This window comes from Phoca vitulina, unplaced genomic scaffold (assembly GCF_004348235.1).
Source record: "Phoca vitulina isolate PV1807 unplaced genomic scaffold, GSC_HSeal_1.0 scaffold50, whole genome shotgun sequence".
In the NCBI taxonomy this organism is placed as follows: domain Eukaryota; kingdom Metazoa; phylum Chordata; class Mammalia; order Carnivora; family Phocidae; genus Phoca; species Phoca vitulina.
This window is the reverse complement of record NW_022589753.1, coordinates 494,105-506,069: the sequence shown is the minus strand read 5'-3', so window position 1 is coordinate 506,069 and position 11,965 is coordinate 494,105. Positions and strand designations below refer to the sequence as shown.

At 61.4% G+C, this 11,965-nt stretch overlaps 1 protein-coding gene across 2 annotated transcripts in view; it reads left to right on the top strand.

Annotated features, from left to right (window-relative positions):
• Positions 1-376: 376 nt before the first annotated feature.
• Positions 377-11,965, top strand: part of RTEL1 (regulator of telomere elongation helicase 1) — a 29,336-nt gene continuing 17,747 nt past the window's right edge. For both annotated transcript variants that reach the window (XM_032387557.1, XM_032387558.1), the window contains exons 1-10: positions 377-500; positions 1,099-1,357; positions 2,309-2,504; positions 2,639-2,732; positions 3,243-3,324; positions 3,546-3,606; positions 7,598-7,673; positions 8,351-8,435; positions 10,612-10,677; positions 11,456-11,609. In XM_032387557.1, the coding sequence (XP_032243448.1) occupies positions 1,256-1,357; positions 2,309-2,504; positions 2,639-2,732; positions 3,243-3,324; positions 3,546-3,606; positions 7,598-7,673; positions 8,351-8,435; positions 10,612-10,677; positions 11,456-11,609 (916 nt within the window). In that variant the 5' untranslated portion in view covers positions 377-500; positions 1,099-1,255. The remainder of the gene's footprint in view (positions 501-1,098; positions 1,358-2,308; positions 2,505-2,638; positions 2,733-3,242; positions 3,325-3,545; positions 3,607-7,597; positions 7,674-8,350; positions 8,436-10,611; positions 10,678-11,455; positions 11,610-11,965) is intronic.

The window sequence follows — 11,965 nt, the reverse complement described above, 5'->3', positions numbered from 1 at the left end:
CCGGGACACTGGGTAGCAAGGCTCCTGGGCAGTAAGGAGAAAAGCAGCCGAGGCTCTCCAGGCCGCGGGCCTGAGCAGCCATTCGGAATCACGGGAAACCAATCCGAAGGTGTGTGCAATCGTCCGGGCCATCCAGGTGACTTGGCCCAGGGACGGGTGGTGGGATGGAGGCTCTGGCGGGCATGGCATCGAGGGAGGAGACGGCTCGAACCCCAGGTTTCTGCCCGCGGCCGATGGAGGTGCCGTTCTCCAGGCTCAGGGTCGACCGAAGGGGCAGGGTGCGGCCCGGAACCGAGTGCGCGGACCCCTCTGCTGCGGAATGGTTTCCGCTGGGAACCACGCGCAGCGGACCGGAATTGGGAGCGGAAGTGCAGCGCGTTCAGTGACGCCCGCGAAGTCCGAACCGGCTGAGGGCGGCGGAGACGCGGTGGCGGTGCCTTGACTAAACTGGGGTAGATTCTTGCGGACCCCCGGCGACGGAAGGCTGTCCGCGGAGAAAAGTGAGTCGTGAGTCGCAGAGACTCCGGAACTGGCACTCTGACCTGCGCGCGCCTCCCGACGCTGCAGCTCCCGGCAGGCCCCGCGCCGCCCCGGGCCCGCGCGCCGGTCTCTCTGCCGCGCTGCATTCTGGGGCCGGTGGTTTTCCTGTGCGCGTGGGCGGGGCCCCGGGCGCGGGGGGCGGGGGTGTCTCCCAGAGTGGCGGGGGTCTCCCGGCGGAGCGGGGCTCCCGGCGGGGGTCCGGGCGCGGGGGGCGGGGGTGTCTCCCGGCGGGGCGGGCGTCCCGGCGACGCCGTTCTCCTCGTGGCCGGGCCGGGGGTCTGGCCCCCCAGGCTCCGGTGCAGGTCAGCGAACTGCTGCTGTGCGCGGCTCGGGCTCCTGTTACTGTGTGAGCGCAGCCGCCTCTCCCGAGCCCGGGGGAGCCGCTGGGGGCCCGAGAGCGAGGCGGGGCGCACGCGTGCGTTCTTCGTCCCCGGCTCCTCACGGCAGCCTCACAGACTTGCCTTCGGGCCTGGGGCGCGAGCCGGGCCGCCGGACGGGTGAAGGGGTGTGCCCGAGCGGCTGGCCGCAGACGGCCTTGTCCCGGTCTCCGTGCTGCAGGGCTTCCCGTGGGACGCTGGCATGTCCCCGCGCCGCCGGCTGGCGACACTCACCTGCAGCGGCTGAGGTCCCGAGATGCTCCGAGCGCGTTTTGTCCCGCACGCTCGCACAGCCTGCGTCTCCGCCAACCTGTGTGCGCCCCCGAGGAGCGGCCAGCATGCCCAGGATCGCCCTGAACGGTGTGACGGTGGACTTCCCTTTCCAGCCGTACCGATGCCAGGAGGAGTACATGAGCAGGGTCCTGGAGTGTCTGCAGAAGGTACGGCGGCTGTGGGGGGCGGTCAGCGTGGGCAGAGCTCCCGCCAAGGCCCGACGGGACCCGCTTCGACCGTTCCCGCCTGCTGCGCCCTGCTGGGTAGCAGGCCTCCTGTTGGACGCGGGACTCCGTCCTAAATGGAGCCGGTGTTCTAGGGGAGACAGTAGACAAGCAGAAAAAGACATTCCTGCTCCGAAGGAGAGTCGTTAGGCCATAGGCTTGGGAGCACCCCGAGGGCCTCCCTGAGGAGGTGGCGCTTGAGCTGAGGCCAAGTGTGGGGGAGCAGTCCGCCATTTGAGGATCTGGAAGAAGCATTTCCACATGGAGGGATAGTCAGTGCCTAATCATTTTGGAAGGTCCTTAAATCTCAGGGGTGGGCAGGTAGCTTTCTGCTGGCTTTCTTAGCGTGTTCTTTTGTACCCTGCTCAAGCTCCCAGCCCCTGAGCGCTGACTCTGCAGCTGGGCTCCTGGCTCCTGTTGTGGGCACAGACTAGACTCCTACAGGGAGGAGCCTGGCGCCCATTCCTGGGCCCTGGGAGCACAGTTTTGCCGATTTGCTTATGTGTCTCCCCAGGTTTGCTGCTCAGGCTCCCATCTGAGATGTATGTAGCTCCTCAGGTTCTCCTCAGTATAAAACATCTGCACCCAAAGTTACGGAACAAGGTTCTGTTTGGCGAGTTGACGTCTAATTAGACGTCTTACTATTTACATTAGGCTGAAAAATACTGTTGAGTCCTGAGCGATGCTCTGCGAATTGTTTGCTAACGAGGGCTGAATTAACACATAGCTCCTGGTTTGAGAGTGGAAGCACTGGCAGATTACCCACCGTTCCTCAGGCCTTTGCCGCCTGTGGGTGGGCTCTGCCTGAGCAGAACTGTCGCCTGGCCGGTGGGCTGTGTGCTCTGCAGTACCCTTCTCCTGCTTCCCCATGACCTTGTTCCTGACCCCACTCAGAAAGTAAACGGCCTCCTGGAGAGCCCCACTGGCACGGGAAAGACCTTGTGCCTCCTCTGCACCACGCTGGCCTGGCAGGAGCACCTCCGCGACGCCATCTCTGCCCGCAAGATTGCCGAGAGGGCCCAAGGGGAGCTTTTCCCCGATCGCACCTTGTCATCCTGGGGACTTGCCGCTTCAGATGGAGACACCACCGGTGAGGCTCCTTTCCGCCCCTCTGGGGTCTCCACAGAGAGGTAGCGAAGGGAGAGAGTGGGCTGGTGAGGCTCAGCACACCAGAACATCGTCTCCTGGAGCTGTGACCTGTTCTGCTTCCTTGTGCCTGGGCAGCTTGCTACGCAGACATCCCGAAGATCATTTATGCCTCCAGGACCCACTCACAGCTCACTCAGGTCATCAGCGAGCTTCGGAACACCTCCTATCGGTAGGTCAGCCGCTGCTCAGCCCTGCCTCTGAGTTAAGGGGGTTTGGCCTTGGCAAGGTGGTTGATGGTAGTGTTCTGCCCGTACCCCGCTCTGGATCCCAGAGACCCACACTGTCTGCTCCAGTGTGCAGGACTGCGGTGAGGCCAGGCTGTTTCTGCTGCCCACTGCTTCTCAGAAAGCAGCTCCCAGTTGATGTGTCAACCTTGGCTTAGCTCCCTGAGCTCCTGGAAGGCGATGTAGGGGGCATGGAGTTAGCGGGGTCTCCTCCCATCTGCCTGTTTCCCCTGCCTCGTCTCCTTGTTCACGCTGGGCCATGCAGTAGAGAAAGCGCCTCCCAAGCCCAGGGCCCATTCTGGCCATGGCCACTCCCTCTGGCTACCTGGGTGCACATGTGAGCCATGTCTCCCGGTGCTCCCCGTGGGCTCCACACAGCCCATGCTTATGCTGCTGGATGGCACTGGGGCTATTGCTCTCTGGTTCTTGGACCCCATGGTTCTCTCTTCTGCCAGGCCTAGGGTATGTGTGCTGGGCTCCCGGGAACAGCTGTGTATCCACCCCGAGGTGAAGAAGCAGGAGAGTAACCACATGCAGGTGGGTTTCTGGGGCACGTGCCCCATCTTCTGTGGTTCTGTCAGAGCTCTCGCTTCTGCCCCCAGGGGACGGCCCAGTGAAGAGCTGGTGGGGGCAGGGCTGGAACAGGACTCAGTCTCCCCATGCTGGGCAGCACCATCTGCAGCGTGTCCACTGGCCGGCTCAGCGCTCTGCCCTTTCATGACCATTGTGCGAGCTGGGGCTGCTTCTTTTTCTCCCAGATTCATTTGTGCCGAAAGAAGGTAGCGAGTCGTTCCTGTCGTTTCTACAACAACGTAGAAGGTAAGAGAGGATCCGTGGAAGCCACTCCTGCCGGTTGGTCAGCATACAGCCAGGTGGGCTTGGAGCACGTGCTGCCTCTTAGGCCTCGTGGCCTGCTGGCTCTCCCCTTTGGGGCTCCAGAGTGGCCCCATCGGTTCAGCTAGGTGAGCTGGTGAGGTGAGGTGGTGTTGGGCACTGTCTCCTGACTGTGGACCTGTACTGGATTGTGTGCAGAAAGGCTCATATGCCAGGCAGGAAAGGCTGCTCTCTCAGAAGGACCCAGGCTGGCCTTGCCACTGTCTGGGAGCTTGGATTTCAGGGATTCACTGTCCCCTGAGAGGAGGGGCTCCCTGGGCCTAAACTGTTTGTGCAAACAACGTGGTTGACGCCGAGCAGCTCCTTCCCCCTGGGAGTCTGGAATTTGGGCGCTCGCCAGCCAGGGGTGCTTACGTGACTGGCCCCCAGCAGAAGCCCTGGGCGCTGGGCCTCTGGCGAGCTTCCCGGGAGACAGCATTTCTCACGTGGCCTCAGCTGCTTCTGGGGCAATTAGCCTGGGGAGGGGGTTCTGGAAGCCGTGTCTGGTCTCCCAGACTCCTCCGCAGGCTTTTCCTTTTACTGATTTTGCTGTGTGTCCTTGGGCTGCGATAGGGCACAGCGTGGGTGTGGCTCTCCCTGAGTCCGGGGGGTGCGCCAGCCTTTGGTGTTGTGGGGAGGACAACCTCTCCCAGAGGTGGCTGAAGTGACCAGCCCAGGGTCATGACAACAGCTGGCCCTAGTGTGGCTTGATGTGTGTGACCGTAGGTGCCCATGGCCCTTGATTCTTGCTGCTTAATTCCCTCAGGCCCAGAGTGGAGGGCTGGCCCCAGTGCCCTTGCCTCCAGATCTGTCGGGCCTTTGCTTTTCCACCGTGCGGCTGCCCCTCACATCTGTCGAGGACTCCTGAGCCAGAAGCAATGGCAGGGGCGCTTCTCTGGGCTGTGGTCTCTAGTTTCCTATCGCAGCTATGGCTCTGTGGCTTGGGGGAGTTGCGCTTCAGTGGGGTTGGGGTTCCCTCTTTCTTGCCTCGGGGTTGGGACGCAGATCCTGGCACAGGAGTGACAGAGGCCCTGGGGCACTCACAGGACACTAGTGCTGGGGTTTGGGGTGCCCGGCATGCCAGGGCAGTGCTTGCTCTCAGAGGCTTGAGCTGGGGCTCCCTCACCTCCCAGTAATAGGCCTCCCTGTGCCCTGTCCCTGGAGCTCACTCCTCACCACCTTCTTGTTGGCTGTGTGGTTTGGTCTGGTGGCACCGAGAACCCTCAGAACAGCAGTAAAGGGTACATGGGAAGCATCGGGCACCAGCCTGGCCCGCAGTGGCCCTGCACGAGGGCAGCTGCCAGCCCTGTGGCCTGGTGTTGGCTCTTGCTCTGGTCCGGAGACTGCTGACTGACTTGCTCTGCTTGCTCTGTGTTAGGCCGTGGGTCTCGGGGTGGCTCTGAGGTGTTTTTCCCCTTTTGCTTTGTCTACCTGCTCACAGCCATCCCACCTCAGTCCTGCTTTCGTATGGGCCTTGGGGTCACGCCCGTGATGCTCAATGGAGTCCTCTCTTTTTACCCCATTGTGGCCGCCTCTGTCCACATTCCTGGCAAAGGGGTGGGTTGCAGGTGTCCTGTTCCCCCCATACCAGAGCCTTTGAGCTCCACCTGGTGGGAACTGCCCCAGCCACCTTTCCACAGCTGTTTGTGTTTCAGCTCTCTACTTTCCAGCCCTTACCTGCACTGCCCTCACCTGCACTGCTCTTACCTGCACCCTTACCTGCACTGCCCTCACCTGCACCCTCACCTGCACCCTCACCTGCACCCTCACCTGCACTCTCACCTGCACCCTCACCTGCACCCTCACCTGCACCGCCCTCACCTGCACTCTCACCTGCACTGCCCTCACCTGCACTCTCACCTGCACCCTCACCTGCACTGCCCTCACCTGCACCGCCCTCACCTGCACCGCCCTCACCTGCACCGCCCTCACCTGCACCGCCCTCACCTGCAGTGCTCTCACCTGCACTGCCCTCACCTGCACTGCCCTCACCTGCACTGCCCTCACCTGCACCGCCCTCACCTGCAGTGCTCTCACCTGCACTGCCCTCACCTGCACTGCCCTCACCTGCACTGCCCTCACCTGCACCGCCCTCACCTGCAGTGCTCTCACCTGCACTGCCCTCACCTGCACTGCCCTCACCTGCACCCTCACCTGCACCCTCACCTGCAGTGCTCTCACCTGCACCGCCCTCACCTGCACCCTCACCTGCAGTGCCCTCACCTGCACTGCCCTCACCTGCACCCTCACCTGCACCCTCACCTGCAGTGCTCTCACCTGCACCGCCCTCACCTGTACCCTCACCTGCACCCTCACCTGCACTGCCCTCACCTGCACCCTCACCTGCACCGCCCTCACCTGCAGTGCTCTCACCTGCACTCTCACCTGCACTGCCCTCACCTGCACTGCCCTCACCTGCACTGCCGTCACCTGCACCCTCACCTGCACCGCCCTCACCTGCACTCTCACCTGCACTGCCCTCACCTGCAGCGTCTCTTACCTTACCTGGTGGGTGATGGGGGGCCAGGGAGGAGCCGGGATTCCAGAGGAGGAGTGGGAGCTGAGGGGCACTCTCAGCCCACAGTGGAGGTGATGCTGGAGCAGGTGTGTGCTGGCCCCTGTGCTGCAGACCCCCCCAACTGCCCCAGGCCCCGTGTGGCGAAGTGAGGGTGCTGTTGCGGCTGTCCTGCTGGCTCCAGGCTTCATCGGTCTTCCCCTGTCCCCAGCCTCCCTGCTTTGCTCTGGCTCTCGCCGCATGTCCTGTCAGAGGTCCGCTGCACATCTTTCTGTGTCTTAGCCTCCTCTGCCCCCGTGCCATGGATGTGTGGGGGCCTCGGCAGCAGCTCTCTACTTGGGGAGAGTGAGCAGGGACCCCAGAAGGGGTCCAAGAGGAGGAGAGGCACGTGTGGGAGGAAGGAGGAAGGTGCAGAGCTAGAGTTCTGCCTGGCCTCTATGTGCGCACTACTTGCAGCATCTCCACGCTGGGGTCCCCACCCCCCTCCAGCCTCCGCTGCCCCTTCCTGTTGCCCCCTCCCTTCCAGGAAGGTTGCTGAGCTCCAGGCTGCCTCCCCACCGTGGATTGGCTGCGCTATTGCTATGGTACTGCAGAGCGCACAGTTCTTCTGCTCTCCCTGCTGTCCCTGGGGGCATTCTGGGTTCAGTCACGGCCCAGGTGTGTTCTGGGCCTGGTACCTGCCACAGTGGGGCCGGAGCCAAGAGCCTGTTTCCACAGGAGGCTGCCCTGGGGCTCTAGGGTGTGTGTTCGAGGAGAGCCCTGGTCCTGCCAGCCTGGGTGTGGGCTCCTGAGTGGCTGGGTTTAAAGCAGCTCCTCAGGGGGTTCCCGGGGCCCTAGTAGGGCCTGTGCCCCTTCTTGAGCTCCTTTCTGCCCTGGGCCACCTGGGCAGCTAGCAGGGAGTGGTGCTTCTCGGGGGCTGCCATCGTGAGGCAGGGGCCCTGGGTCTGTCAGGCGTCAGGTGGGTTCTGCCTCGGGGCCCCCCACCTCTCCCATGTGCCCTGCCTCAGATCTGTGCTCCTGCACCGTTGACATCTGGGGGGAAGTGAAGAGAAAAAGCCACTTGCTGCCAGACTGAAGCCTAATTGTAGGACAGATGCTTCCAGGGCACGGCCTTGAGGACACCTGGGATGGTAGAGATGGGCTGAGGGGCTGCGCACCGCCCTCCAGTCCTGTTAATGCTCAGTCTCAGGGCAGCAGGCACCTCCTGAGGTATAGAGCAGGGCTCCCTGAGGATTAGTTCAGGCTTGGGGTCCTTCCAAGGTCACTCAGACTCACAGGGCAGGAATTCTGTCTGGTGAGTCCCCAGGTGGTTGGGTGCCCTAGTCCTGCCCGGAGGAAGAGTCACTGCCTGGGCATCCCTCTAGGGTCTGCAGGAACTCATTGGGCCTGAGGACATGTCTTTACTCTTGCCTGTATCCCCAGAGAAGAGCCTGCAGCAGGAGCTGGCTACCCCGATCCTGGACATCGAGGACCTGGTCAGAAGTGGGAACAAGCACGGGTAAGACCCTGCGGCCAGGCAGGAGCCGGCCGTGTCCTTCTAGGACAGCTTCTGCCACGATGAAGCCGGGCACCCCACTTCCTTTGCTTTGCTACCTTGACTAATCGTAAAATTAACGGCTGTTTGGTGTGAAAACAGAAGTGGTTTTGAATACGGGGGAAGCAGGGAAGCGTCCCTTGCTTCCCAAGGTGACCACTCTGCTGACGGGCAGCCCTGGCCTCCTGACGGACTTGCTTTGGCTTCCAGCAGCCAGCGGGCATAGTGCTGACCTTCTCCACTGGGCTGGTTTCCACAGAACATGCTTTTCTGACCTTTGTGTCGACCTCTCACGGCTTCAGGGCTTTGAGTTGGGCCAAGACAGGACTGAGCATTTTCTTTCTGATTGCCGCATTCCTCTACCCAGGAATAGGACTGGGATTTTTTGTTTATGTAGATTTTTAAATAGGTGATCTTCTCCCATGGTTGAAAAGTGGTGGCGTGAACCGTAATGCAGTGAGCCCTCCCCTGGTCCCCAGACCCCAGCTCCCGTCTGAGGCCCCATGCAGCGCGAGGCTGCTTCCTCTTGCTTGCGCGTCAGAGGGCCTGGCGTCCCGCCTGGCCCCAGGGCCTCAGCCAGCGGAGCCCCGCCGGGGGCCTGGGCCTCCCTCCTGGCTCTGACGAGTGCCTCCTCTCCACAGACTGTGCCCCTACTACCTTTCTCGGAACCTGAAGCAGCAGGCTGATATCATCTTCATGCCTTACAACTACTTGTTGGATGCCAAGGTGAGGTCTTAGCCCACGGAGCTGATGATTCCTGGTATCAAGGGGCGTCCCTGGGTTTGTAAGGGGCTGTCAGAGCCTTTGTCGTTCAGTTCCTGAGATCAGACCCTCAGAGCAGCACGCATGGTGTGAGGACTCGGCCTCCCTCACTGGTCTGGGCACAGTTGTGGCCCGCGTGGGGCCGTGGCTCTGTCATTCTGAGCTCTCTGGGAGCGGGTGGGCTCGTGGACTGAGGAGACCCCATGGCTGTGTCCAGGGCCAGCCCCTGGCCTTGTCTGGCGGCTCAGCTCTCTCTTCCCAGCTGGGCACTGTGAGGCAGCCCCAAGAGTGTGCGCCTGCCCTCTCTCACAGTCGTGTCTCGGGATGCATGTGTACACCCGTCTTTGCACACCCCACATGTGCAGCGACTTGTCCTTCACGTCACGGTAACAGTGGACGACCCGCCGTCCAGGTCGTTCATCCATTCAGCACTACCGTGGGCTGGGCAGTTAGGAGCAAGTGCGTGCGTCGGCAGTGTTCAGCGGCGAGGGGAAAGGAGCGTGGAGGGTGGAGTCGGTGCCGTGGGGCAGGGAAGTCTCTGAGGAACGGCAGCCTTCAGGGCCATGGGGCCTCAGGGCCACGGGGCCACAGAGCGAGCGAGTGGCCGGAGCAGGCAAGGGTGGCTCTGAGGCGGGCAGACTCCGGCGCAGAGAGTGGGGGTTTGTGGAGTGTTGTACGTGATCTCTCAACCCGGCTGCCCGGGCCTGGGCCCCACCCCAGAACAGGTATGTTGTCCCTGATAAGGCGATTCTAAAACTGACCTGGAAATGCAAAAGATGGAAGGGGGCGAGGCAGTTTTGATGGAGGACAGAGTTGGAGGGCTCCAGGACTGGCTGCAGAGCGCAGACTGAGCTGCTGGCCGGGGTCACACGAGAGTGCAGCCAAGACCCACCCACACGTGTGGCAGTTGGTTTCCAACAGACGTGCGTAGGTATTTCAGCGGGAAAAGGGAAGGTTTGGGGCCTTTTTCCCTAAAAACTGGTGCTGGAATCGTTGGATATCTATATGGAAGAGAATGAATCTCAGCTGTTACTTCACATGGCATAACCCGGAATGTAAAAGCTGGAGACGTAAAGCTCCTCCAGGACAGAGCAGGGAGGGCAGGCCGAGCTTTCTTAGCTCAGACACACCACGCACCAGCCACAGAGAAAAACCAGTATGTCGGAGTTCACCGTGATTTCAAGCCTTGACTCTTAAAAAGAGTGGAAAATGAAGAAAATGACCACGAGTCACAAAGGGAGAGAGTTTTCGTGGTACATTTGTCTTTCAAAGGCCTGTGCCCGAGTCTGTGCGGCGTCTTCGTAACTCGACCGGCCGTCCCAGAGAAAGGTAGCTGGGGCGGCCAGGTCAGCCTGTGCGTGGAGCACGTGCAGCACCACTAGTCTCGAGAAAATGCAGGTTAAAACCACAGGGGGTGACGCTGCGTTCCCACCAGCGTGTCCAGAAGTAAAGGATTCCGGTGACCGGTGTCCGCTGAGGGTGCGGCTCACCTCTGCGGGTGACGTGTGGGGCGGTGCGCCTCTCTGGAAGCCCGCCCGAGCGAAGGAGCTGGGTCCGGAGCCTTGGCGGCTGTGGGCGGGTGGCTGTCCCTGAAACAGCACCCCGAGCCCTGAAGAGGGTGAGCTGCAGCCGCGCGCCAGTGACACCCGTGGGTCTCGGAACGCGCTGCCCGCCGGCGGGACACACGAGCCGGGCTGCCCAGCTCAGTTCCCAGGACAGCCTAGACCTCACTAGGAGCAGGTCAGAGGTCACGGGTGGGAGGAGGGGGCAGGTCTTGTCTCCTCTTCTGGGTGCTGGCGACGCAGAGCTCACATCTGTCAGGACCCAACTGCACGTTAAAATGGGCACTTTATTTTATGAAAATTGAACCTCAAATGCAGTTGAAGCAAAGAAATACTAGAAATAGCCCTCCCCAAGTCAACACGAGGCCGAGCCCTGCTTTGGGCCTCCTGCGTCCCATGGCTGTGTGGCGTGCATGTGTGGGGTCACACACCTGCTCCCTTGGCTGTGTGAGCATCGCCGGAAGGGGCAGCTGACGTCCAGCTCGGTGGTCGGTGCGTAGAGCCAGGTGGCCGTGGCACTGGGGGGGCTTCCCCTGCCTGCCTCTTGGCTCCAGCCCTGCACCCTTCCCCTCTTGCAGAGTCGCCGGGCACACGGCATTGACCTGAAGGGGACAGTTGTGATTTTCGACGAAGCTCACAATGTGGTGAGTGTCCAGGTGGCCTTTCCGCCACGCCTCCCCTCCCCTGCGTCCCTGCAGAGAGCAGTGCAGACCTTTCTGTCCAAGCCCTGGGTAAGCTACACTGGCTGGCCCTGTTCCCCGTTTCCACCCAAAACCCTCACAGCCCCCCCTCGGTCTCGTTCTCTTTGTCCCTTGGTGGCCGCCTGACCTCATGCTTGCCCCCTGGTGACCACAGCCGGCCCCTCCCTATCACCTCGGCCCTGCCTCACCATTGCTGTGGCCTCTGCTCAGGGCGCTATGTTTCCAGGAATGGCTGGCCTTGAGCAGGGCAGGGCAGGAAGGCCCCTTGGGTGCTCTGGAGCCTAGTGTCCTGGGTCAGCAGCAGCCACCCTCCAGCTCCCACTGGGTCCCAGGCACTTGTTGCCGTGGGGGACGATAGGTCCAGTGGGCCAGATCGGACTTTTGAGAAAAGCCAGGAATCTATTAAAAGTTTATTTTTTTTAGTAATGTCTATACCCAACTTGGGGCTCGGACTCATGACCCTGAGATCAAGAGTCGCATGCTTTTCTGACTGAGCTAGCCGGGCGCCTCCAGAAATCTATATTCTAATGGGAAATTTTCCAGTTATGAAATTTCGAACATTGGTGTGGTTGTTTGGCTATCTCTGGACCAGTTTGTGACCTGGCCTTAGAGACCATGGGATGGGGCTTCCTGAACCTGCACCCCTACCCCCACCTCGGCTTCCTGGATCCCCGAGTCCATGCCCCCGTTTGGCTGTAGCCTGGTGTGCTTGGTCTCCCAGGAGAAGATGTGCGAGGAGACGGCGTCCTTTGACCTGACTCCGCATGACTTGGCTTCTGGACTGGATGTCATAGACCAGGTTCTGGAGGAGCAGACCAAGGCGGCACAGCAGGACGGGCTCCGCGTGGAGTTCAGTGCGGACGCTGCCAACTCAGGTGAGCCTACGGGTGGGAAAGGAGACAGGCTGCCAGGTGTTCTCGGGGGTCCTGGAGGCCTGCGTCTTCCCAGGGCCCCTCTTTCAGGTCATCATTTGGGGACAATATGAAGTTCTTGAAGAGTTTTCTTGGGGCCTCACAGACCAGGAAGGAGGTACCACCCAACCATTCAGGATTTTCTAAAGACCTTTTCATACTTTCTGAACCGATATAGACTTTATTGTATAAAAATGAAAACCAGGGGCGCCTGGGTGGCTCAGTCGGTTAAGCAGCTGCCTTCGCGTCAGGCCATGATCCCAGGGTGCCGGGATTGAGCCCCACATCGGGCTCCCTGCTCAGTGTGGAGTGGTCCCTGC